Source organism: Danio rerio, chromosome 7 (assembly GCF_052040795.2).
Source record: "Danio rerio strain M-AB ecotype USA chromosome 7, GRCz13ab, whole genome shotgun sequence".
NCBI classification, from domain to species: domain Eukaryota; kingdom Metazoa; phylum Chordata; class Actinopteri; order Cypriniformes; family Danionidae; genus Danio; species Danio rerio.
The window spans coordinates 58,600,478-58,627,333 of NC_141027.1; the positions used below are offsets into that span (position 1 = coordinate 58,600,478).

Consider the following 26,856-nt stretch of genomic DNA (forward strand, 5'->3'; position numbering starts at 1 on the left):
TTTTGGGTGATCCCCATAAGTTAAAGTATATAAATTGATGTTAAATTGCCTAGTTAATATTGATATCAATAAAAAGATCTGCTAGTCTAAATTGCTACTTTGATTGGTCTTTTGATGTTTGAATTTAATATCCACTTTTTTTTTCTTTGCTCAACAGGCTATTTTCACATGGAGGTAATCTTCTATTGATAATTTCTGGATTTTAATTATGCGTAAGTTGCATAAAACTCTATTGTTTAACAACTCAATGTTGTTTTACAATTATTTATGTAACATGTCTTTCAGAATGTTTACAGTTGTTGAATTCACCTCAGATAAGTGTTGCTGTAATTCCTGATCTATGGAAAGAAGAATTTAATGAGGTAAAGAGTATACCACTCTACTATATTTACTATCATATTAAATGCAGTTATGTTACCTAAAACACAGTATGTCTATGATGTGGAAAATAGATCATGCTGATAATGAAAAAAAAAAAACTTTCTTATTTTGTACAGCTGTTATTGAAATGACACTAAGTTTAACATTGCATTTTATAGCGAGCAACGCCACAACTACAGGAGACTAACTCTTACTTCTGTTAACTCACACCTGCTTTCCCTGTATCTCTAAATTTATTTAATTGTATGTAATTTTAGTATATGATATATTATTTAAAAAATTAAAATAAAGTAGGCTACATAATTACTGGAGATTTTATATGTAATGAAATTACAATAAATGTCTGAAGCTTCAATATAAACTTGCTAGTCAGTAGTCACTTCCTGTGTAGTCCTGTTGTGTGAAGCTCTTATCTGTCCTCTCTTGTTTACTGCCTATTTTGACTTGTGTCTGCTGTGGATCCATCTCTGAAGCTGGATTCTCAGTTGGATTCGTTTCTTCCTCTGACTGCTTTCTCTATACCAACAATTACGCCTGGTCTTCAGCTGCGCTCCCCGGTCAGCTGTATTCTCCATCCAGAGTTTCACTGCCCAGTGTCAGCATTATAATTTATATATTTATTTATTTACATTTTAATGATTTCTTGTTTATTTTTATTGTTTGTTTACCCTTTAGTTATTTATATATATTTATATATATATATATATATATATATATATATATATATATATATATATATATATAGACTGAGACTGAGATAGAGAGAGAGAGAGAGAGAATAAAATCTAAACTTTATTTTATACTGTTTGCTTGCATGGATTAGATGTGAACTGTATGTATTAAATGTTGTGAAATATATAATAAAAAGTTTGATTATATTCAATTGTGTGGCATTTTTATACTACAAAGTTTACACATGCAGTTGTTAAATTAAAAAGGAAAAAAGAAATGAACAATATTTAATATTAAGCAATACTGTAAAATAATTACTGCTTATCCTGTATTATAGCCAGTACTGATAAACTGACACAAAAAAATATTAATACAAGTAGTAAGAACGCCGTCTCGCGGTTGCTGAACGTTGCTACAGCCTCCTCATGTCTTACATTTCTCCGTTGTGACAATGTTGCAAGCACGCAAGCGGCAACGTTGCCTTTGAAAAAATACAACGTTGTGCAGACATCGCTACAACGTAAATGTGTTTGTTGGGTTTTCCACCAAGGTCATAGCTCCTATAATTAGCAAAGAATATATTTTTCTGAACATAATGCTCCCATGCTTTCGGTTTTAATTTTTGGTTAGAAGTGTCATCTGAACCATTTCTACCCTTATTTTCAGCAGAAAACTGACCCACTTCAGTACCTCTTCTAACTTTATTGAAATGCTTATAATTTGCTTATTGTTTTTGCAAGCATATTAGTATCTGAATATCTAAGTGAACTTTTGTTTTATACAATTAATGTCATTATTAATCCATACAGACTGTCAGGGTTGGTGATGGGAAATGGGGAAAAAGGAGCGAGGACTCAAGTGCAGGAATAATGGGAATTTATTAAATAATAAAAATAAAATAAAATGCAAAATAAACTACCCCGAGGGGGAAAACATTAACAAAACAAATACATACACAAACAAACTTCACTGGGCTGGATGGTCAGGAACAGGACTGGAAACATGACAAGACAAGGGTTCAAACAACAACAAGTGATGACGAACTGGCACAGGACAGCAAATGTGAGGGGTATATAAACTGTAGAAAATTAACACACAAACAGGTGAACACAATTAACTAATAATGGGTTAACAAGGAGGGTGGGACAAGACAATAGACGGGAGAGCGCATGACACAGAGAGACACACAAGTCATGCGCTCACTTAACAGGACAAGAACATGCAGCCAATGAGAGAACTCATTAACCGCATGTTCATGACAACAAACAACACTGAAACACACGACAAAAGCACGTTACCACAATGTAAACACCAAGCCACGTGCTTTGACAAGAGACGCAAGACACGAGCACACGATAGATAAACACCTTACCGTGCGCTCACACATAAGCAACGCGCATGCTTCATCTCAGCGCCAAACAAAACTGAAACCAACTAGACGGAGGCGCCGAGAATAAAGCAGCGCGCTGCTGACAGAACAAACACAAACACTAGTACAAGAGCGCGCGCGTCTGAGGGACGCAGAGCGTGCGCGGCCACATCAAGTGGCAGCGCGCACACTCTGCGTACACCCACGACGGCGCGCGCGCGCACACAGAGACAGAAACAGGACCAGACATGGAGGAGTAGTGTCAGAGCTCTGCCACCAAAACAAGAATTTACAAGACCAAAGTGGCAGAACCCTGACAACAGACACTATAACATAAGTTCTAAAATTTATGTGTGTGATCTTTTTTTAGCTAAATTTGATCACAGACAAGATTCATCAGACCAGAAGTCCTTTTTTCGTATGTGGATTGCTCAGCTGGATTTGGTTATTGACAATTTGACATGATCCAGGATCATTTCGTTCTTCAAAACTCACCTGAGGCTTGTTGTTATATTAACAGTTCTGGTAGCTCAAGCCTCCGTAGGAGCAGGTTCATTTCATATAAGCAGATTAGATCGGATCAGTTCAAGCAAAAATAATACTGAAAGTAAGTACAGGATGCTGATTTTTTTTACAGTAGTTATGTATACTTGGGAAAGTAGTATATATATATATATATATATATATATATATATATATATATATATATATATATATATATATATATATATATATATATATATATATATATAAGGGTGGAGCCGAACCTGAATACGGTATTCGGAAAGGCACGAATAGCGTGTTTTTACGAATACTTATTTCGAACAAATACTTGAAAAATTATTTGTATTCGGGAGCAAGAAAAACATTGTATCAAAAAGCAGCATTTCCTCATGAGACCACAGTGCATGCCCGCGTGAGTGAGTGAGTGAGTGAGTGAGTGAGTGAGTGAGTGAGAGTGAGTGAGAGTGAGTGAGTGAGAGAGAGAGAGAGAGAGAGAGAAAGAGACTCGCTCAGTCAGAAGTCGGAGGGCGCTTCTCCACAGCAACAGACAGAAGGCTCGGCTGAGCTAAAAAAATACTTCACTGCATCACTATTTTTGTTAAATTAATTTTTGTAGCTTAATTGGGTTCCAGATGCAGTTTATAAACTTGAAGCGTAGTTTGATCGGGATATTCCATTACGCTGCATTTTTGACATTTGCAATTGGGTGCTCTCTGTTTACGCAACGTTAGCTCTGTTAGCGCAGTAATTTAGACAATAGACTGTTGACAGAGTAACGTTAACGTTCGTTTATAAAGGTTAAAACGATGCTTGTGCAGTTGTGTCGAATAGTATGCACTTATGGGAGTTATATGGTACGTCTTTTGCAGACAGCAAGATATATGCTATAGGCTAACGTTAGTTAACCTTAGCATAGCTTCCCGTCACTTTTTATTAACTTGAAACTCCTCAAACACATTTGGGCACCCAGAAAAAGAGTGAGACTGCAGCTGAGCCATTTTTTGGTCCTCCACCAGTCAAAAAAAAAAAAAAAAAACTTCATGTTCTCTGTGGAAGAATTTTACAGTCAGTGATGCTGCAGATAAAACAAAGTGATACTGTATAATGTGTGCAAAAGTGAAATCGGCAGAGGCAGAGATATTAAACATCTGTCAACATCTTCTATGCATATTCATTCATTTCTTTTCGGCTAAGTCCCTTTATCAATCTGGGGTTGCCACAGTGGAATGAACCACCAATTTATCCAGCATATGTTTTACACAGTGGCTGCCCTTCCAGCTGCTACCCAGCACTGGGAAACATCCATACACTCTCTTTCACACACATACAATAGGGACAATTTAGCTTACCCAATTCACCTGTTTTGCATGTGTTTGGACTGTGGGGGAAACCGGAGCACCCGGAGGAAACCCACGCCAATATGGGGAGAACCCAGTCGAGGCTCGAACCAGCAACCTTCTTGCTGTGAGGTGACAGTGCTATTCACTGTGCCACCGCGCAACCTTCTATGTAATGTATTATCACATGCACTAAAAGCATCCTCTCCTGATACCGTCTGTAAACCCCCCACAAGCATCAATCCCCTCATCAGCACAGCTATGTTCTGCTAAATCCTCCACAAGCACCAAACCATCAACACAGCCACATTCTGCCCCACCAAGTCAGTTTCAAACATAAAAAAAAAAAAACTTTGTGTCTGTTTTGTGGCAGGCAGATGACAATATCAGGGCTGTATCTTTTAGTATTATATAGAATACTTTTGTTCTGCCAGATCTCCCAGGCAGGGTTTTATTTAGATTTATTTAGCTAATTTTAGTTTTTGGAATTCTTTGCATTGGAAAGAAGTTCTTTTAGAAGAAGTACAGTTTTTTTAAGTATTATTTGTTTTTATTCTGTCTATTCAGTTTCCTTCAACAAGAACGGTGGTGGTGGGGTTCATAATATTCACAATGGTATTTTATTAGTTGTTGGTTTAACCATGGATGAGATAATGGCTTCTATGTTATTTTCTTTTCAATGACATTTCTTGTCACATGTTCAAAAACAACAACCAATATTGTATATCTTCAATTTATATAATGGGTATAATTAAACAATACTTTCACTATAACGTAAATTAGAAGTGTAATAAAAATATATATATATATATATATATATATATATATATATATATATATATATATATTTGCACCATTTTGAATATTACTCGAATACAAATACAAATATTTTTCCCCCCTCAACAAATACAAATACAAATACCGGCTGCTCCGCACATGCCATATATATATATATATATATATATATATATATATATATATATATATATATATATATATATATATATATATATTTTTTTTTTTTTTTTATTTATATATATATATATATATAAATATATATATATACTATTTTCCCAAGTGTACTTAACTTTTCATAGGACAACACTGCAGAAATGACTCTTTGACTCAATGAAAAGTAGTCAGTGTAAATTTATTATAGCAGTGTATTTTGTATAGCAGTGTAAATTTATTGTCTCAAAATAACTACAAATACAGCCAATAATAGTTGAACTCCTGACAACAAAAGTGAGTACACCCCTAAGTGAAAATGTGAAATGTCAATATTTTGTGTGTCCACCATCATTTTCCAGCATGGTTTTAATTCTCTTGGGCATGGAGTTGACCAGAGCTTAAAAGGTTGCCACTGAAATTCTCTTCCACTCCTCCATCCCAACATCATGGAGGTGGTAGACATTTGACACCTTGTCCTCCTCCACCTTCCTTTTCAGGATGCCCCAGAGTTGTTCTATGGGTTTTATGGCTGGAGACATGCTTGGCCAGTCCATCACCTTTACCCTCACCCTCTTTAGCAAGCCAGTGGTCATCCTGGAGGTGTGTTTGGGATTATTATGATGCTGGAACACTGCTCTGCAGTCCAGTTTCCTGAGAGAACTGCTTCAGTATGTCACAGTACATGTTAAAATTCGTGTTACCCTCAATGAAATGTAGCTCCTCAATGCCAGCAGCACTCATGCAACCCCAGAACATGACACTCCCACCACCATGTTTAATGGTAGGCAAGACACAAGTGTACCTTTGTACCTGTTGCTGCCAAACACACTTGACATCATCTGAACCAAATGGGTTTACTTTGGTGTTAGACCATAGGACATGGTTCCAGTAATCCTGGTCCTTAGTTTGCATGTCTGCAGAAAGAAGACAATCTTTGGATGTGATTATGAGAACGTGCACTCAGCTTCTTTGGCCGACCATGGCGAGGCCTGTTCTGAGTAGAATCTGTCCTCTTAAAGCGCTGGATGGTCATGGCCACTGTGCTGCAGCACAGTTTCAGAGTGTTGGCTATCTTCTCATAGCTTAGGCCATCTTTATGTAAGGCAACAATTCGTTTTTCAGGTCTTCTGAGAGTTGTTTGCCATGAGGTGCAATGTTGAATTTTCAGGGGCCTGCTTGAGAAAGTAGAATAGATTTTATACCAAATTTAACTCACCAGCTATCTGTGGATACCCGAGACAGTGTAACACTTATGAGTTACATGACACAGGGAAAGAAAAATGACTAATTTTGTTCAATTTTGAACTTTTCACTTAGGGGTGTACTCACTTTTGTTGCCAGGGGTAAAGCTATTATTGGCTGTATTTGTAGTTATTTGAGAGGACAATAAGTTTACACTGCTATTGACTACTGTTGACTACTGACTATATATATATATATATATGTATGAAGTTAAAAAATATATAATAAAACATACAATCTGCACTCCAAAATAAAAGTAAAAGTCTGGCGGTTCAAAGAGAACATTTATTGATATGATCTTTTTAGAAGCAAACGCGTACATGCACAATATTCGACTTTGAAAAAAGAGGATAATAATTTAGACAATCAAGCACATGTTTTGATCACTAATACTGTGATTGACACCTTTACTGATATCAAAATGCTTTTTTGATACAAAATCAATTTGTACAGTTATTCCTTACGCCGATAAAAAAAACCACTTAAGTAGGCCTAGGTTACTATAATAAAATAAATCTTCTTTAAATGTAGAACTAAATACATTGATATGCATTGAAATACATAATGAATACTCTTGACACATGGAAGTGTAAAGCCTGCAGCTCACAACAAACGTGGGAAGTTGTGTGTCATATTTAACAAACCATTTACTGCTACTTTGATGTAATTTTGCTCACATGGATAATTTAATATTTATCAGATAATGTCATTACGCTGCTGTGCCGTTAGCCAATCCTTACATTGCTGATCGTGATTTTGAGGATCGATAGATCTGTCCATCACAACACATTCAGCGATCTCAGATCAGTTTATCCAGACATTTTAATTTGATTCGCGAACTTGTTTGAAGAACCAAATTAGCCAGGGATCAGTTATATATATGAACAGATCCAGGATCTGCAAAATCATTTAAGCGAGTTATGAAGAACGGTCCCCAGAGGTCTGTTCTCCGTACTTGGATTACTCAATTAGCTTGATTTTGTTATTGACGATTCGACATGATCCAGGATCATTTCGTTCTTCAAAACTGATCTGAGAGTTGTTGTCATAGCAACAGTTCTGGTAGCTCAAACCTGCTAGGGAGCAGGTTCATTTCATATAAGATTAAATCAGGTCAGTTCAAGCAAAGGAGATACAAAAAGTAAGTACCGAATTATTACATTTTCTTACAGTAGTAGTTATATATACTTGGGAAAATAGTAAAATAAATTAAGTAAATAAATTGCTAAATACTCTTGACACATAAAACTGTAAAGCATGCAGCCCACAGCAAAGGTGAAAAGTTATTGCGTATCATATTTAACAAAACATTTAATACAAATTTTATGTAATTTTGCACATTTTTTAAAACTTTGCTCACATGGATAATTGAATATTAATCAGATATGCCGTCAGTCAATTGTTGCATTGCTGATCATGATTTGAGGATCGATAGATCTGTCCCTCACAACACATGCAGCGCTCTTAGATCAGTTCATCCAGACATTTTAAACTCATTCGTGAACTTGTTTAAAGAACCAAATTAGCCAGGGATTAGTTATCAAAATTGAAAGATCCAGGATCTCTTAAATCATCTTAGATCATTTAAGCAAGGTACGAAGAACAGACCCCAGGAAACAAATTCCTCCATAACAGGACTGTGACCAGATTCATTGTCATGTACTGTAGCAAAGTCACAATAACGGTGTTGACAGAATGTTTTCTTTGACACCGATTATATACAAAATGTAAAGAGGGGATGAGAGAACAATCATGTTGTTTATGAAAGATTATGGTGTCTTGGTAATGTCAAGTTGTCATGCCAAAGACGAAGACAGCTTGTAATGTATTAAGTCAAGATATCATAACAAAAACATCTCTGACTCAGTCACCTTCTCATTTAAATCGACAGCTGAGCTAATGACATTTATTCACATTTGTCATAAGCATGCAGAAAATATCTTTCATTTATGAGAGTCTTATGAACACCTTCAAATATAGTGTTGCAGAAAGCCCTTTTCATTTTCATTCATTTTCCTTCGGCACAGTCCCTTTATTCATCAGGGGTTGCCACAACAGAATGAACTGCCAACTTATCCATTATATGTTTTATGCAGCCCTCCCAGCTGCAACCCAGTACTGGGAAACACCCATACATACACACTCATTCACACAGAATTTTAAGGCATATGATTGGTTGCTGATGTCACATCATTATGTGCACACCACAATTGAACTCAGTATCAGCGTTAATAGAGAAAGTTGACAATCAGCATCACCAACAAAACCCAATAAAGTCTGGCTGCAGATTTGCATTTGCACCTTGAAGCTTGCACGCTCAGGCAACCGCGACAGGCGCAGCAGTTGCAATAGTTATGTAAACAGTTCGTAACAAACCACAAATACTTGCCTTAAAACAGTTCTGCAGTAATGGTGCACATCATCTGTGCCGATTTCTTTCCGTTAAGCAAGTCGAGACGTTTCTTTATCGAGTCAATCTCAACATCATGTTTGGAGGACCTATTAAACTGGGTTGAGATCATGTAGAGACTTTTGAAGCTGCACTGAAACTGCGATTTCATATGGATGCACTACTGCGCAGACGTGCTAAATTATCAACACGTGCGTATTAGTTTATTTATTCAATTGTTTTATTCAATTATTTATTTACAGTCATGTGAGTCTTTTAATTAAAACATTTTTTGGGGGTGAGAATGCTTGCATTTTGAGTGTCATTTGTTCAAGTGAGCTGATTAGGTCCCTTAAATGTTTTTAGAGGAAATGGTTACTAAGGACTAAGGGGAAATATTTAATAGCAGCCTTAAATTCCTTAAGTCAATATTTTTTCTTTATTCTCCTTGCAAACCAACTTTTACTTAGGGTACCCTTAACCTTAAACTGAGGGATTTGTTGCTTAAAGGGGTGGTCCAGAATGTATTTTTAGGCTTGGTTGAGTTAATAAGATGCAAAGCAATGTGTGCTCATGTTTCACTTGAAGGAAATCATGCTATTTTTTCATAAATCTCACTTTGATTATATACAGCTTCTCAGCTAACATGAAAACGATGTCATATTTCCTAGTTCCTCTGAAAGGCTCGCCTTCAAGAGGCTCTGATTGGTCATCTGTCATAATGTGCTTCGATTCGCGGATTGGTTCCACTTCACGCCCGTACAAGCATGCCCTTTTGTGCTGTGTAAACAGTCAGTCAACCTCCTGCCCGCTCTCTAAAATAAAATCTGAAAAGTGTCTGTGAAGAGTGAAAATGGGGTAAGGCTCCTTTAAGAGAGATCACCCTTGTGTGTGTGTGCGTGTGTGTGTGTGTGTGCGTGTGTGTGTGTGTGTGTATGCGTGTGAACTGTCTGTAGATGCGTGCAACACCAGAAGCGCATGTGCAGATGTTTATTCGTATTTTTCTCTGATGCTCGGATTAAGTTATTTTCTGTCCTATACAGTGAAACTGTTGACAGAAGAATAAAGCACAAGATGTGAGATGCGACCTGTTAGCCTTTTTTAATATTTCTGCTGCTACACGAGTTAGGCGAGCTCTTCTGTATTTTTTTAACTCAACACGTTACATGACGTCTTTCACATATATTCAGAATATGCATGTGTAAGTAATATGAATCATCTACATATCTTTTGCGAGTTTATCATCTGAGATGTAGAACACACAGAAAACCTGCCTATAGAGAGATGCTGCACATGCTGGTTAAGGCTAGACACTGTACATGTCATGATTAATTTTATAAATAAAACCTCAAAGGCTACAGCTTCTGCTTGTTGGAGCTGCTCCTTTGAGGAGATTTTAACCGAATCCAGCACTAAACTGGGAGAGATTCTGGAAGCTGTGTTTTGTCAAATCATGCTTGCTACGTATTTTATAATTCTCTGGAACATAATTAATATTGAACTATAAGCACTTCTGTCTTTGTGTCGTGTCATTTGGAAGCCCAAATCAGGCCCGGATTGGCTAATCGGGAGGACCGGGAGAGTTCCCGGTGGGCCGGTCCGTTTTTTTGGCCGCGAGGGCCGGTGTCACTAACGTTAGCTCCAGAATCTGTTGCTCTCAGCAGTCACACTTTTTAAATTAATGTATTTATTTACTTGACCACAGTCTTCTTACCGCAGCTCTGCTCTTTTTATCTATTTTCTCGCAGCCTCGTGATGAAGATGCAGCCTGCAAAAGAATAATTTCACAATTGTTGTGGTCGAGTGGTTAGCATGTTAGGTTTTGACGCCAGCAACCTGGGATTGATCCTCGTCTGAGTCATTTATTATTTTTTTTTTTCATTTTTATTGTTAAGACATTTAATACTGTTAGGGTAGTTGAACATATGAAGTTTAAAAGCAGCTGTTTTCTCAAAAAAAAGACGTGATAGTGTCATTAGAAACTGAATGGGAAATGACCTTATTTCAATATAGTCAGTCGTGAACTGAGGTGGGCCGGTCTAAGGCTTGAAACTCCAGGGCTGAAAAGGAGTCCCACTCCGGCCCTGGCCCAAATACAGAAACAGAAGAAGCTCTGTGGAAATACCAGCGTTTGGACGGCATTTTAGCTTTCTCTGCTGTAACATTACTGCGCCAATGGCCACACCCCTTAGCTGCGCAGTGTGTGTGCGCGGTACAAGTACGATTGTGATCTCACAGGCCCGGAAGTATTTTTTGTAGTCCCCAAAAATTGTTCATTGTAGGTTTTGCTAAGCTAACTCTGTAAAAACTAAAGTCTCCTTTTGCGTTGAACCTTGTGCGTCTTACAATTAGAGATGTTGTTTATGTTCACACAGCTACATTACACATCAACTAAAGTTTAAAATATGATATCGAAGTGGACCACCCCTTTAAGAACTTTCATGCAAACGAGTCCTGCACTCTCCTGCCACGTCACTTGCATCGACATCTGACTTCTTGTTTGCAATCGTCCAAGGACCTGCTGAATAAAGAATAGTTTCCCAAGTCGTTCAAGAATCATTGCTGTAAATCCATAATGTGTATCCGTTAGTTTTAATACTACAACTCATTGAAATGTTTAAAATTAAAACTTAAATTAGAATTTGTCTGGTGTTTTTTGTTCAAAACTGTGGAAGAATACTTTGTGTGTCTATTTAGACCTGAGAGTTCATATAAATAAATAATAAGCTTTGCTGGTATAAATGTTAATAGTAGCCTGCTTTGGTAAATTTACATTAAAGCATTATAATCATATGATGCATACATATCTGTCATGGTGTACAACTTAAGTACTTAGAATTATTTGAGGCTGTCACTGTCAACACAAACGAACTGGAAACTTACTTTTGGTTTATTTGTGTTGATTTCAAGTGAAATGACAGTTGCAGGTGTCGATTGATAATGACGTCACTTGCATATTTGGAAGCTTGGGTGTCTTTCTATCAAAGATAAAAGACTAATTGCACTTTTTGTTTTCATTATCTTAAGGAATTTTATATATAAAATAATCTCATTATAAAAAGCACAAAAAATGGTTTAACCTTGAAATATTTTGATTTATGTATGTAAAATTTTCCAAGCTTAAGGATTTTGTTGATTAGGAAGGCATCTTCTTTACTGTCCATTGCAAGTCCATAAATTATGTCATTCACATTAAAAATCCTTAGGCGTGGAATCTTTGGGTAAAGCCAGTCATAAACATCTGACCATAATGCATCCACAAACATACAGTGGCTGTTTCTCAATTCCAAGAACGCAGAGAACGGACTTGCGTTCTTGTAGAGTGCGGTCTTGCCAGGTGTCCTCGGAAGAACGAACTCAGGAGACCGCGAGGGCAGAGAACGCGTCCTTTGAGAAATGGGATGCTGCGTTCTTCCTGATGGTCATGTGACCTTCACGCGTTTTAAATGGAAATTATTTAAACATTACAGCCTTCATACAACGATTTATTGTTTCCCCCCTCTTCAAAATATATACTTTGCATAAAAACATAATAAATATACTCTGCACAATATAAATAAAACAAATTTTAATACGAATTTCATCAAACAAACACCTTTAATGTGTTTATTCCTTTATTAAGATGTTCATGTTAATGTTTACTTTCACCGTTTCATTTAGGGAAACTCCTGAGGTAAATAAGTGATATCTCTGAACTTTAATAATAAATCTAAATAAAATGCTGCGCTTCCCACCTCCAGTCGCAATGAATTCTGGGACTTCCAGAGCGAGCTCGCTGCTGAAGTCTGCATCGGTGCGTCCTCGATATCAAGAACACATCCGGGAAGTTTCACGCGTCCTCCGTACTTGCGGTCTTGAGTATTGGAACTGAACTTAGGCAGCTGATGATGACGTTTCACGAGAACACGAGGACGCAAGACCGCTGAAGAACGCATATTGAGAAACAGCCAGTGATAGTGGGTTATTTCTGTGCCGTTGTGTGTGTGTGTGTGTGTGTGTGTGTATGTGTGTGTGTGTGTCTCTCTCGTCCAGTTATCTTCGTTTCCAGCTCGCCCTGCCCTAATTGGACGTGCGCGTGCGCTGTGATTGGTGCTTGGAGACCGCATCTTTTGAAAAGACGTTTCAGACCTTTAACTGTTCTGCATCTTGGGTTTCCAGTCCTCTTCCGCCATTAGTTCGTCACTTTCAACGATCGTTTCGAAGGAAAGATTCACTTCTGCTGGATATAAAGTAAGCAAGGTTACAATTTCATAATATTCACTTAAATTTTATATATATATTCCGTTTTGGATATACTTTTCAACCACGACGAGGGACGTCTTTTCAGCAGTCATCGGACGATCAGATGTTTGCAAGGAACTTGCGACCTAATTAGAACGATAAAATATATGTTCTATCGATTACGAACTTTATTTGCTAACAGTAAAAGTAGTTAGGTGCCTATCCAATGCTTGTCGATAAATGTTCAGCTAGATGACGAGCTGCTCATGATGTGGGCCTGGTGCGATTGACTCAAGAGCTACGTTAACGGTAACGTTAGCTGTAAATGAATCGATGAAAGCTATCTGTACATTTTGTGTTAGAACTAAAAATAACGTTGAATCAACATCTGCTATTATATAGATTATAAACGTTAATTGATACCCGTGAAAATAGTTAGGTGCCTATCAAATGATTGTCCACTAACATGAAACTAGTTCTAGTGTGCCACATGTACTTGACTAACGTTATACAATTTAATAGATGACGGTCGTTTTACAACTAAGAGTAATCCTGAATTAAAATCTGCCAATGTATAAATTGAATGTACTTTAATTGATAGTTATACCAATGAAACTAACTTAGCTTGGTGCCTATCAAGTGCAAATAAAACGAGTAGCAACATAATAGTCTTTAAACATTCCATATGTAACTTTGGTTAAATCATGTAAATAAAGTTTTTCTTCTGTCTATTTCTGTTTATTTCTTATTTTTAAATCTGCATCTATCTCTTTGACAGAAATAAATATGTTTCTAATGAGTGCATCTTTTAAAACAGGATATTTAGATAATAATGTAATGAATGGAATATAATTTTGGTATTCAATTGAATTAAAAATATAAAAGCACAGTTAAACAAATATAAGTCATGGTTTGTGGAACACTAATGAAGAATCTTTTCTTGTTCTGGCTATGTTATCCCCTTATGTTTGACATTGTCTTTCTTGTCCCTTTAGGATGCAAACCAACAACGTTGTCAGAGTGAAGTTCAGAGAATGGAGGATCACATTTCACTCATTTTTGGAAAGTGGTAAGATATAACAAACTTTCAAATTGTTTACATTAGTATGTTTCTCTCTAAAAAATATTTGTAATAATAATGCAGGGTGTCTGCAGATCTTTAAGTCTCATAAAGTCTTAAATACCATAGTATCGCAATAAGGCCTTAATTAGTCTTAAAACAGGCCTTTTCAAAAATGGCCAGATACAAAAAAAAAAGTGATAAATGGGAGACATTGTCGAGAAATAAAGCAACATATTTGATTGTTGAAAATGCGCCGCTCCGCAGAAAGCTGCTGAAAAATGAAGCAAGATACCCTCTCTTGGCCACGGTTGCGAAAAAGTATCTGTGCATTTGCGCTACAGGCACACTATCTAAACGTGAATTCAGTGCTGCTGGAAACATTGTAACCCCAATTAGGTCTTCGCTTTAACCGGACAAAGTTAACATGTTAGTTTTTCTTGCAAAGAATTTAACCATGAATAGAAAACAAAAGTGGACAGTTAGTAGCCTATGCTGTTTTTTTTTAAACATTCTGACTTGTTACTTGGCTAATAATTTGTTCTTCTTATTATTAGTTTCTATTTATATTACTTATGATTAGTAAAGTTTCATTTAGGCTCTAAAGTTCGTTAAAATGTAACGTTTAATTATTATTATACTGTTTCAATTAGTTAAAGTTATTTAATATTTAACTACATTATTTATATACTATACTGTGTTGTTTCATTAACGAATGTTCAAAAATAAACATGTACGTTTGTACGGATATTTTAGCATAATTTTTTACATAAAATGTAAATTAACTTAATTTGTAATTTGTTGTTGGTATGGGAGGAAGATTTTGCCAGTGAATATGTCTTTACCACATCAATCAATCAATCAGTCAATAAAACACCTTACGGAAAGGATGCAATAAAGGAAAAACATGCTCTTAATTATTCTTGATAAACTAGTTCATATATGCAATAAACCTATATTGCGCCGAGAAGAACAAGCTCTAAATTGTAAAGTCTAAAGCGAGAGTAGTTATTAATATGTAACAGTGTATCCTCTAGGATTTTTTGCAGCTGTGGCGGCAGGTCTTTTACACAAATCTACCAATTACCTATGGCGTTATTTCAATGACAAATGGAGAAATGTGGTGAGTGCAGTATTACACGTCGGGATCGCATTTATGTAACGTTAATACGAGCATGCCAATCTCTGCAGCTTGCGCGCCGATTTCCTCTGCTCGTACACAAAACTTCTTGCACACCCTCAAACACGCTGCTCAATTGAACGCTGCTGAAGTGCGATTTAGTGCGTTTATGTAGTGAGTATGTCTCCAACATTTATTAGATTTGCTAGAAATATATATGAATGTCTTCAATAGACCTACAGATACAGATTATTAATGCGTCCTGGAGTAAAGTGAAATGGCAGTAAACTCCAGCTAGATAACTTTAAAGTCTTTGTATGCAGAATCACAGACCTTTATCTATAACTAAAAGTATAATTATGGAAACTGTGTTCATCTTAACAGAAAGCTACATTGTGTTTGCTGGCCTTACGCATAGCGCACCTGTCAGTAAGTCAGTCAGTCTGTCAGCATGTCACCCTAAAGCAGGGGTCACCATTCTCGGTCCTGCCTGGATTTTTTAAGTATACCTAGCAAGACCTTGAATAATTTGTTCAGGTGTGTTTGATTAGGGTTGGAGCTAAAATCTGCAGGACACCGGCCCTCCAGGAACAAGTTTGGTAAACCCTGCCTTAAGGGTGTTAAACAAATAGCGCACAGCACCACTACGGTAACAGAAAAGTTTGCGCTGTTATAATTCACTTACCTTTTAATGGGTTTTGATGTGATTATAACCCGCTATTAACAACAACAATAATGACTGAATATTTTAAATTAATAAGCTGGAATGTAGCCGTGGCGGGATGAATTTTGGTGTGGTGCCCCGCCATGAAAGAATGAATGTAGCGGAAACCATGTGTTATTAATACTAGTTGTTAATATTAATGATCATCAGAAGGAACTGCGTTCGTATGATAAATGTCATCACAGTGTCGTGTCTGCAATCTTTTCTCTTTGAAGAACAGATAATCCATGTTATCGCTGTCTACCCAGCCAGGTTTTCATCCACAGTGTCTGCTTTTGTTTCTTCTCACAACAAACAATAATGCATCATCATGGTTTCCGCTACATTCATTCTTCCATGGCGAGGCGCTACACCAAAATTCATCCCGACACATTCAGTCGTTGTTGTTGTTGTTGTTTTTAATAGCGGGTTATAATGGAACCAAAACGCATTCAAAAGTAAGTGAATTATTAACAGCGCAAACCTTTCTGTTACCGTTGTAGGACTGTGCTCTATTTGTTAAACCCTTTAAGGTGACATGCTGACAGACTGACTGACTTATTGACAGATGCGCGATACGTGAGGCCAGCAAACACGATGTAGCTTTCAGCTAAGATGAACGCAGTTTCCATAATTATACTTTATTTACAGATAAAGGTCTGTGATTCTGCATACAAAGACTTTAACATTATCTTGCTGGAGTTTATTGCTGATTGACTTTACTCCAGGACGCATTACCGATCTGTTGGAGACATTGGAGACATTCATAAATATTCCTAGCAAATCTAATAAATGTTGGAGACATACTCACTACATAAACGCACTAAATCGCACTTCAGCAACGTTTTTTTGAGAGTGCACAAGAAGATCTGCGCTTGAGCAGCGTGTTTGAAGGGGGTGCAAGAAGTTTTGCGTACAAGCCGAGGAAATCGGCGCGCAAGCAAAGATTGGCATGCTCGTATTAACATTACAAAAATGCGATCCCGACGTGTAATACTGCACTCACCACATTTCTCCATTTGTCACTGAAATAACGCCACAAGTATTTGGTAGATTTGTGTAAAAGACCTGCTGCCACAGCTGGAAAAAATCCTAGAGGAAACACTGATCATTATAGCGGGCCCGGTGCCAGGATGTCAAAACTGAGGGGTCATTTTAATCCCATTGCACTTGAGCTGGTAACTGATTTTGGTCCCTCTATTTCTTTTCATTAAGACTGTTTATTCACGTATTTATGACTTTTTTTATATTATTGCCTGAGTTACTGACCTAGACCAGTGATATACTTTTTATAGTTATAATAATAGGCTATGCACAGTGTGGCTTAGGGTTGTGCAGATAGACGATAGTATTGTGTATCGACGATAGGCAAAAGCCCCTTTCACACAGTGATACCGGTAAATATCCGGAAAATTTCCGGAAAGACTTTACCGGTATATTGAAAAAAGCGCTGTTCACACAGGCGAGGACGTTACGGAAATTTTCCGGAAAAGAGCATTCACACATCCATTCCAAAATACCGGTAAATTCTGACATCATTCACCACAAATGAGCTTTAAACGGCTGCGCTTGTATTTGTAAACATTTGACTAAATTACAAACTCTTTTGATGATCAATATTGTAAACAACTTTCACTGGATCATATTCGCATGTCGAGATGTTCATAATATGTGCGTGTGCTGACGCTCACAGGCTGTTTCATGGGCACACGCAAAGCTTGAAGGTAAACAAACAACGGCTTATCATAAGCATCTTATCGATGATTATTTGCACAGTTGGCATTAAGAAGAACATATAAACGTGATCTGACTAACTTCTAGCAGCTAAATGTGTCTGGAAAAATATTCAAAGGCTTTTATTCTCACAAACCGCGCGGACGTAAATGCGTCTGACTGTTGTGATTGGCTAAAGCAGAAGTCTTACGTCAGCACGTTCTAGACGTGCACGAGCTTATTCCGGAAATCTTCCTTCTGCGTTCACACAGCGCAGCATTCCGGCAAATTGCCGGTAATGTTACAACTTCTCTTTCCGGAAAATAGCCAGAACGAATTTACCGGTATTTTCAAAAAGGACCTGTTCACACATACAACCTTTCCGGAAAATTGCCGGTAATTTTCCGGAAAGGTCTGTATGTGTGAAAGGGGCTAAAGATATCGGCAAGAGCTGAAACCTATGACAATTTTAAAGATGATATTTAGCTCGTTTTGCATTGATGTAGATCTTTTGCATGTTTTAAGTGCATTATTGAATAAAATGAATAGTATTATTATTTTTAAACATCGTCATTAATAATAAATTGACTACAAATAATATGACAGCTTCAGCTGTTCACATCAACATCACCTGACCGACACTTTCAGACAAAAATAAATGATTTCGATTGCACTTTTGCGCTCGTTCTCTCTCTCTTTCTCTCTCTCTCTCTCTCTCTCTCTCTCTCTCTCTCTCTCTCTCTCTTTCTGTCTCAGCAGCAGCAGTTGAAGTGCGAGCTGCAGGTGAGGACACAGCCACCTCTCAGAACAAATTAGTTTGCAACTTTGTTGCCTAAAAATAATAGTCTAAATAGCAAAACTAAATTTAATTACCAAAAAGTTAAATAAAACGCTTTGTAAAAATGAAACAACTGAAGAAGAAAATAAAGAATTCTGAAAGCAGCTCAAATATTCTAGAATAAGACGTGTTGCGGTCGTTGATCATTTGAGACTTCTTTACAGCACAGATTCCCTCTTGCTTTAACAAAAAAGCTATTTATCTTTTATATCCGTTATTTATAGCCTATTTAAGTTTTAAGGGGGCCTATACACTATTTTTTTGTGCATGCATGGACTGCTCCTTCAAATACATGGAATATACATACTTGTCTTATTTGTTTAAATAGGCTATTAAAATATATTTATTTATTTAAACTAGCCTATATTAAACTAAATTACAATATGTATTTTACCATTCATTTTGGCATTAAAGAATTATTAAACAGATTATTAACAACTTATCAAAGAAAATTTTACTGAGCTCAGTCAAAAGTTGTAGGTCAAATAGGCCATTTAATGTTAGAGCAATAAGCTATTAACGACATTACAAAGTTTCACTGGTATTATTAGAAGACAAAGAAACTATGAACAACTGATCTGGAAAGTGTGAGTTAATATATTAGTTAAGTGTTAGTTATTAGCTTAAGCATGTTATTGGGACGTTATACTAAAGTTGCAACTATTCCTCATTTACTAACAATTAATAAACGAAGAATAGTCGCAACTTTAGAATAACGTCCCAATAACATATATAAACAATTAACTGATAATTAACAAGTCTTTAGTTAGTATTTTACTAACAGCTTGTTTATGATCTATTACTAATATATTAAGTATACTTATAAATCCTTTAAATGCAGTTAACAAGTCATTTAGAACTTGTTAATTATAAGCTTGTAAGTTATTTATTGGCTATCTATAAGGCACAGTTATAAATAATTAACAAACTATTAACTTTTATTTAACAAGTCATTTATAACTTTTTTATATTGTTTAACATGTAACTTCTTCAATTACCACAGTAAAGCTTAAAGTGTATTTTTTCCAATGATACATCATTTGTGTGTGTAGCTTACTGGAGTCAGGAACTGTTACTATTTAAAGTTAGGTAGGTGTAAATCCTTAAAATTGAGTGCTGGCTAACAGGTTAACTAACAGTTTATTAATGGACTATTAATTAATCATAATGGTTAGTTATAAATAATTAACAAACTATTAACTATTGTTTAACATGTCATTTATAACTCATTAACTAAAAATTTCATTAATGATTACCTAGTCATAACGGATAGTTATTCTTAAGTGATACTGGCAGTTATGAATTAAATAAATAGGCATATCCGCACACATATTATTTATCGCCTGTTCATTTTATCTGTTCATTTCTTTTTCACATTCATGCTGAGACAGAAAAAAATCTGCTTGTTTGAAAAAGTGCATTATGTCCACTAATGTATAATAATAATAATATTTAGCTAATAATATATTTATAATGCCAGGATGCGTGGTGCTTTGACTGGATATCTAGGTCAAAAGCAAAATTGTTACCTGTTTCACGGCATAGGCTAGCCTATAGTATGGAAAAGTAGGCTATAATTCACAACCTGGGGTAGGGGTGAGGAATAAGGAAAAAATATCATATGATGATTTTTCCTGGGGAAATCACAAGTGATGATTATCCCAATTCTCTTTCAAGTATATATATTTTGCAAATTACAAGGATAAAATACAACCTTGTAACAACTTATGTCCCCATATACTCTTCCCATGTATGTTTAAGAATATTTTAGGGCTCTGAACTGGTTCAAGAAATGGAAACTAAAAACAGAAAGGAATGACATTTTGCAGGAACAGAAAAAAAAAAAAAAAAAGGAAACAAGATCCATTTTAATCATTCTGAACAAAAATGTTTACATTTATCACGATATAATATTCACGATTCGATATGTATCACGATATTTGGAATAAAAATTGAAAATTAAACTGAAATGCAAATTTTACCAAGTAAACTATTTTTTATGTGTTTCTTTTGTTTCAACTTGTTAAACTGAACCTTCTTTAAGAAAATAAATTAAACAGGCCTGTCTCTGGAAAATAAAACAATTTAAAAACTTCTTAAAAAATAATATTGAAATGACAGAGACAAAATTAAGGAACAATTTAAGTAAAGGTGCAAAAAAAAAAGCTTTCTATTCAATTGAATTTAACAGTAAGAGCTTAAGGCTTTGCTTGGTCACTTGCGTTTTTTGTGTGTGCAAAAAAAAATCCACATTTCCAGGTAATCAGCAGTTCTATAAATTAATCCTGAACTGATGTGTATCTGTCTGAGAGGTTTTATGGATGGCTGTCTTCATGTTGGGCATGATGAGTGACAGGGTGGCCGTCTTTCATTACACAGGACAGTCGTGACTCTTTTCAGCAGTTTAGGCAGGTTTACTATTTCTTCGGCGTCACTGATGTCGGCGCTATCAAGTGTATCATGTTGACGTGCATTTTTGTGTACCTCTGTACTCAAAAGGGTTAATGCTCGTCGTAATCATAACTCTAAAATGCGATATGATTTTTTAAATAATGTGTACGTTTTCGGTTTCATTTCCACTGCTAAGTGCTGTTCATACTTCCCACGCGGCTCCTGAACGATCACTCTGTTCCACAAAATGAATGTTGTTTACTAATTTATTAGTCACAACCTGCAGGTTCTGTTCACTGAAGCAGACGCGCGCGTATGGCAAGCCGTTTTAGCATTTAAACCTTTGTTCTGACTATCCATAAATATATTTAATTCATATTTAATTAAATTAATTTAGAGATATCTCTAATTACAATTGTGACTAGTCAAAACTCATTTAGAGATATCTGCAAATATTTTTCAATGGAAGTCAATGGAGGAATATGACTAGTCATAATATATTTGCAGACATCTCCAATCTGATTTCGTACTAGTACAATTGTAATTGCAGATATCTCTAATTGTCATTCTTACTAGTCGAATTATAATTATGACTAGTCAAAATATAATTAGAGATATCTCTAAATATATTTATGGATAGTAAGAACAAAGGTTTAAATGCTAAAACGGCTTGCCATACGCGCACGTCTATCAGTCCGCCCTCTGTAGTAACAGCTCACGGTCAGCTCACGTCATGTGTGATTTTGCGGCGGCCAATACATCATTATATGAAGACAGAATGATATGTTAGGGTGAATTGTACCTTATAAATACTGTGTCTGTGACACTTTTAATAGCATTAGAAGGTATCCATGTCGCTGTGCAAAGTATGTAAATCACTGTGAAGACTTTATAACTTAGAATGTTTGACCCAGTATGCGTGTCAAAAAGCGGACGAGTCTAAAGCAATGACTGTACAACCGAAATGTTGCCAGACGTCTGATTTTGAGAGGATGGGCCATCCTCTATTTCAGCTCCACTCATCTTGGTCTGCTAACATTACTGCTGCTGCAATCTGAACTCGCGTGCGACAACAAATGGAAAATAGCTCACGTGCAAACAGCTCAACTAATAAGAGAAAACGGACGTCGTATCGTAATGAAATCGTCATAACGCCACGATGCATATTGTGACATTTTTGCATCGCAATAAATCGTACAACGATAAATCGTTACACCCCTAATCGTTCTCTTTATTATATGAATTTGGGAGACAAAAAGCATTTATTTAAAGTATATGTCCAAATGCAATGATGACGCATAAAACGTGAAATGCTCGCGAAGCTGACGTCATAAGCGAGAGTTGTTTCTGATGCGATGAGCTTTTCTTAAAGGTTACTGAGAGCCTGCTCTTTCATGTACAAAGGTGTGTTTCGGTTTAAGTAATTGCTATTAAAACTTGTATTTATACAAAATGAATTATTGATTGTCGATTGTTTTGAGATGGGTCTCCATAAATAAAATCCTTTTGTTAATATTTCTCTTATGACGAATCATCTGATAAATCGATCTGTAATATTGAAGGATAAGGAGCAGGTCATAAACATTTTAGATAAAGTTTTGAATGTTATTATTTATTATCAAACCACCCAAGCATTTTCTATTCGGAGAATTACAATACTTAATAGCTTAGTCCTTATAGACAATCCATTAATAAAATACATTATTTACAAGCCTACTGAAGAATTAACAGAATATGCAATGTGATCCACATGAGCACGGTCAAATGAGGTAAGCGCTCGTTTTTATATAAACTATAAATGTCTGGCCGTGATGCGCATTTATGCCAGTCTATGAAAAGATAATATAGCTTGAAACACTTCAATATTTTAGAGGAAGTATGTAAAGTTTGCTCAACCGATGTTTGGTCTAATTAACTTGCTACCCATAATTAAACGTTATGTAGCCTACTTTTTGATTACTTGACCCACGGATTAACGGCAGCACCAGCTGACCTAAACAAGATCTGTGCATAACAGGGTTTTATGTGTCCCTAATGTGCAAAGTCAAGAGAGTGCACGACTCCATAAGGTAATGTAAACTAGCCTACATTATTAAATTATTAAATGTCCATGCTCGGTCATCGATAAGGTCTATGGGTTTTAAAGGGTTACTGACAATAAATCGATCATTGAGTAATCTTTAGCATCCCTAGTTTAATCAAATGTAAAAGTAATGGCAATGTTAAAAGGCACACACAATCTATCAATTAATCTATCCAATACAGGGCGCTAGACTAACTTTTTGCCTTGGGCGCCTTTTTTTCTTAAGTGCCCCATGCATTGCATTGTAGGGCTGCTTGATTTTGGTAAAAATCATAATCACGATTATTTTGGTCACAATTGTAATCACGATTATTCAAAACATTTTCTGTTAAAGTCAAAATTATTAGCGCTCCTGAGAATTTTTTTAAAATAAATATTTCCCAAATGATGTTTAACAGAGCAAGGAATTTTTACAGTATTTCCTATAATATTTGTTTTTCTGGAGAAAGTCTTATTTGCTTTTTTTCGGCTAGAATAAAAGCAGGTTTAAATATTTTGAAACCTCTTAAGGTCAATATTATTGGCCCCCTTAGGCAATATATATTTTTGATTGTCTGCAGAATTTAAATTTGAATGCTTGTATTTTAAAAAATATCTAATCAAATATTATGTGCTGTCATCATAGCAGATATAAAAGAAACCAGTTATTAGAAATGAGTTATTAAAACTATTATGTTTAGAAATGTATTGAAAAAAAATCTTCTTTCCATTTGAACAGAAATTGGGGGAAAATGGTTGTTAATATTTAGGAGGGCTAATAATTCTGACTTCAACTGCATATATACAGTTTTTTTTTTCTCCCTGCAAAGGAAAGATAAATAAATACAATAGAATAAAAATATGAAACAAACTGTGCTTTTAACATTTTCACTGTAAGAAAAACACTTAAGCTACAAAAGTTCTTCAGTCAAGAGCAGTGAGGGATTTTCTCCTTGTTGATTTATTAATAATAATAAAAACAGGCGGCAGCAGGAAAATTGCGCTGTCACTTTAATGGTTACTCTTTCACATGTCTTTTGATCCTCAACTCATTTGTTTATTACACAAATGAGGGTTAATATGAATAATCACTAAACACCGCGTTTTGACACCTATTTGACCATTAAAGGGTCCCATTAAGGTGACTTTAGATGTGTGCACCTTGTTTGTCACAGTGTGCGAATGAGACCAAATGCTGACCACATGCTTCTGACTGTGTGCGCGCCACACACACACATACACACACACACACACACACACACACACACACACACACACACACACACACAAGCATGCGGTCTTTCGCACTTTAAAGAGAAACAAATGTGTACAACTGGAAAGGGGGCGGTAAAAAATGGAAAAATCGTTTTATCTCGATTAATGGTTTTTCTTAATCGTTAAAAGCCAAAATTGAAATTGAAATTTTCGATTAATTGCACAGCCCTATTGCATTGTATACATATTTATATTATTGTTAAATAAGGCAAGAATATGAGAATTATCCTTTTTTATATTTTTACACTAACAAAAATATATTGTGGTATGCAGTTGTTTAATAAAAATCTTTGTAATTGTAACATTCAACATGCAATAAAGTGCCATCGAGAAAAATAAATAAATAAATAAACCTTTGTACTTACAAGTAAAATTAAGCTTTATACTCGGCCTATGCCTAAATCCAAAAAACACCAAATAATTTATATATTTATATATTACACTAATTAAATTAAATAACTATATATTATGCTAAATAACTAAAAAAGGGCTATAAAATCTTATTCTCTGATTAAAACAAAAGTAATTTAGCAATGCCGTACCACTGACATCAGAAACCACAGTGAGCACTTTTTCTGAAGTTATGAAGTTCTCTTTTTTACACTTACTTACTGTGCGTTTAATGGTAAATAAATCAGTAATGAATAGGCCTATTATTTGTTTCCTGCATGTGTTTGTGTGTGCTTCCACCAACTGTGTCTTTCATTACTGAAGCAGCTCTCTTTCAAAACCGAAAGTTACTTTATCTGTGTGGCAATATTTCGGCTTTTAATCTAATGAAAATCCAATTTAGACATAGTCAAAATTTGCAGAAACTTTGTAAAGAAACTGTAAAGTGCAGCCACACGTGGTCAGTCTGAGGTCTTATTTTATCTCGCTCTCGCTGTCATCCAGACATCAATACGTAGACGCCACATAAATGTCAAGTCACGAAACTGAGGCCGGTACCAGCTGAAGCCCTTGCCAAATGTCAAAATACAGCACTGAAATTAACAGGTAATGTCTATCAGTACAAATCTGTAAAAAACGCAATCAGCCAATGTTATGTAGGTCTAGCTAGAAGGTGTTGCCTGAACGGCTGTTAAATTTCTAATAAAATTAAAACCAAAATAAAATTAACCAAATTAATTGCATTTTTCGTTTAATAAAAAATATACGGAAACAGAATCAAATGAAAAAGTGGCTAGTTTGTAATTTGTTTTAATATTAACAAAAAGCATGCTTAAACTTTTTAAGCTTAACGGCTATACAGTTTAGAATACACACTGCAGGTCTACAGTTCTGATGTGTTATGAATTACATGTTTTAAATGAGTGAGACATGATATATTTAGTTTTCTATTTTAAAATATACGTTATAATGCAGTACAAAGTAAAATAATGTTTATTAATGGCCTGTTGGCAGCGTATAGTCGATAAGCCTAAATAGGCTAAGCATGTTTTTCTATTATTATTAAAACAAATTACAAACTAGCGACTTTTTGATTTTATTTCGTTTCTGGATACTTTTATTAAACGAAAAATGCAGTGAATTGTACTTTGGTTTTATTTTTATTAGACATTTAATAGCCGTTTAGGCAACACCTTCTACATAACATTGGCTCTGATTGCATGTTTTTACAGATATCCTACTAATAGACTGGTTTGCTGATTAAATAAAAAACAAAAGACGGGGAGGAGCCGAATTCTACCGCTTTCTTATCAAATTTTTAAAGGGACTGAGGCGATAATCTAGTGCACAGTTTATGAGCTAATAGCAACTTTGGGCTTAAAAATAAATAAAAAGGTTTTTGATTTAAACATAAGTAATCATTTTACAATGTAAATGAATGAAAGAGCAATGAATAAAAAAATATGAATAAATTATTATTTATTAAATGTTAATTTAAACTATATATTTGCTAAGAATTTAAATGAACTGTTTTTATCTGAGTTTATACATACATAATAATTTTAATAATTTGTAATAATTTGTCAAACATCTTTTGTTTACATTGCAATAAAAGCCACGAACAACTCACCACTGCAGCGTGAGATAATTTCTAATCGGCCTGCAGGGCGGGAGTGCGTCAGTCTGCTTGCGAGTGGTGCGCGCACTGCTCCCAATATGCACATGTCTCCACTGGAAAAATGTACTTGTGTGCGGAAAAGACGCTATGTCAACGGCTTGCCGCTATAGTTAATCCAATGTGCGTGGGTATTGGCATAACTTAGTTTTGTTGCAGCAACTTTTTTCGTGCCACAGAAATGAGGCATTGAGAAGCCATTAATGATTAAAAGCAGGATTAATAGTGGAATCAGCTAATCATTGCATCCCTATTAAAAAAAATCAGTGCACTGTACAAATAGGCTTTTCTACAAACATCCAAATGTTTGCGGCTGCTCGTGCCACTTGCTTAATGTCAGGTGACTCACTCTCTGCGCAGCCTTGATCTGCAGCTCCTGCTGTATTGAACAGACGCACACCACTTCATAACAAGAGCGGTCATTTTTTGACGCAACTAAATTTATTTTTGATGTCTTGGTCACAACATTTGGAGGCCTGGAACTAATTGCCTCGGGGCCGGATTTGGCCCATGGGCCGCAAATTGAATAGCCCATACAACAATTTTTCTGAAAAAGTGGATCG

The 26,856-nt window shown here is 35.7% G+C and overlaps 2 protein-coding genes across 7 annotated transcripts in view; both read left to right on the top strand.

The window, feature by feature from the left end:
* Nucleotides 1–26,856, top strand: part of LOC147843211 (uncharacterized) — a 501,869-nt gene that overhangs the window by 376,475 nt on the left and 98,538 nt on the right. The gene's annotated exons all lie outside the window — the stretch shown is intronic.
* Nucleotides 12,600–26,856, top strand: part of LOC137496227 (uncharacterized) — a 336,279-nt gene continuing 322,022 nt past the window's right edge. For all 6 annotated transcript variants that reach the window (XR_015496310.2, XR_015496312.2, XR_015496311.2 and 3 more), the window contains exons 1-2: nt 12,600–13,075; nt 14,062–14,135. Coding sequence is in view for 2 of the 6 variants with exons in the window: in XM_087261983.2 (XP_087118109.1) it covers nt 14,101–14,135 (35 nt within the window). In the remaining 4 variants the exon portion in view is untranslated. The remainder of the gene's footprint in view (nt 13,076–14,061; nt 14,136–26,856) is intronic.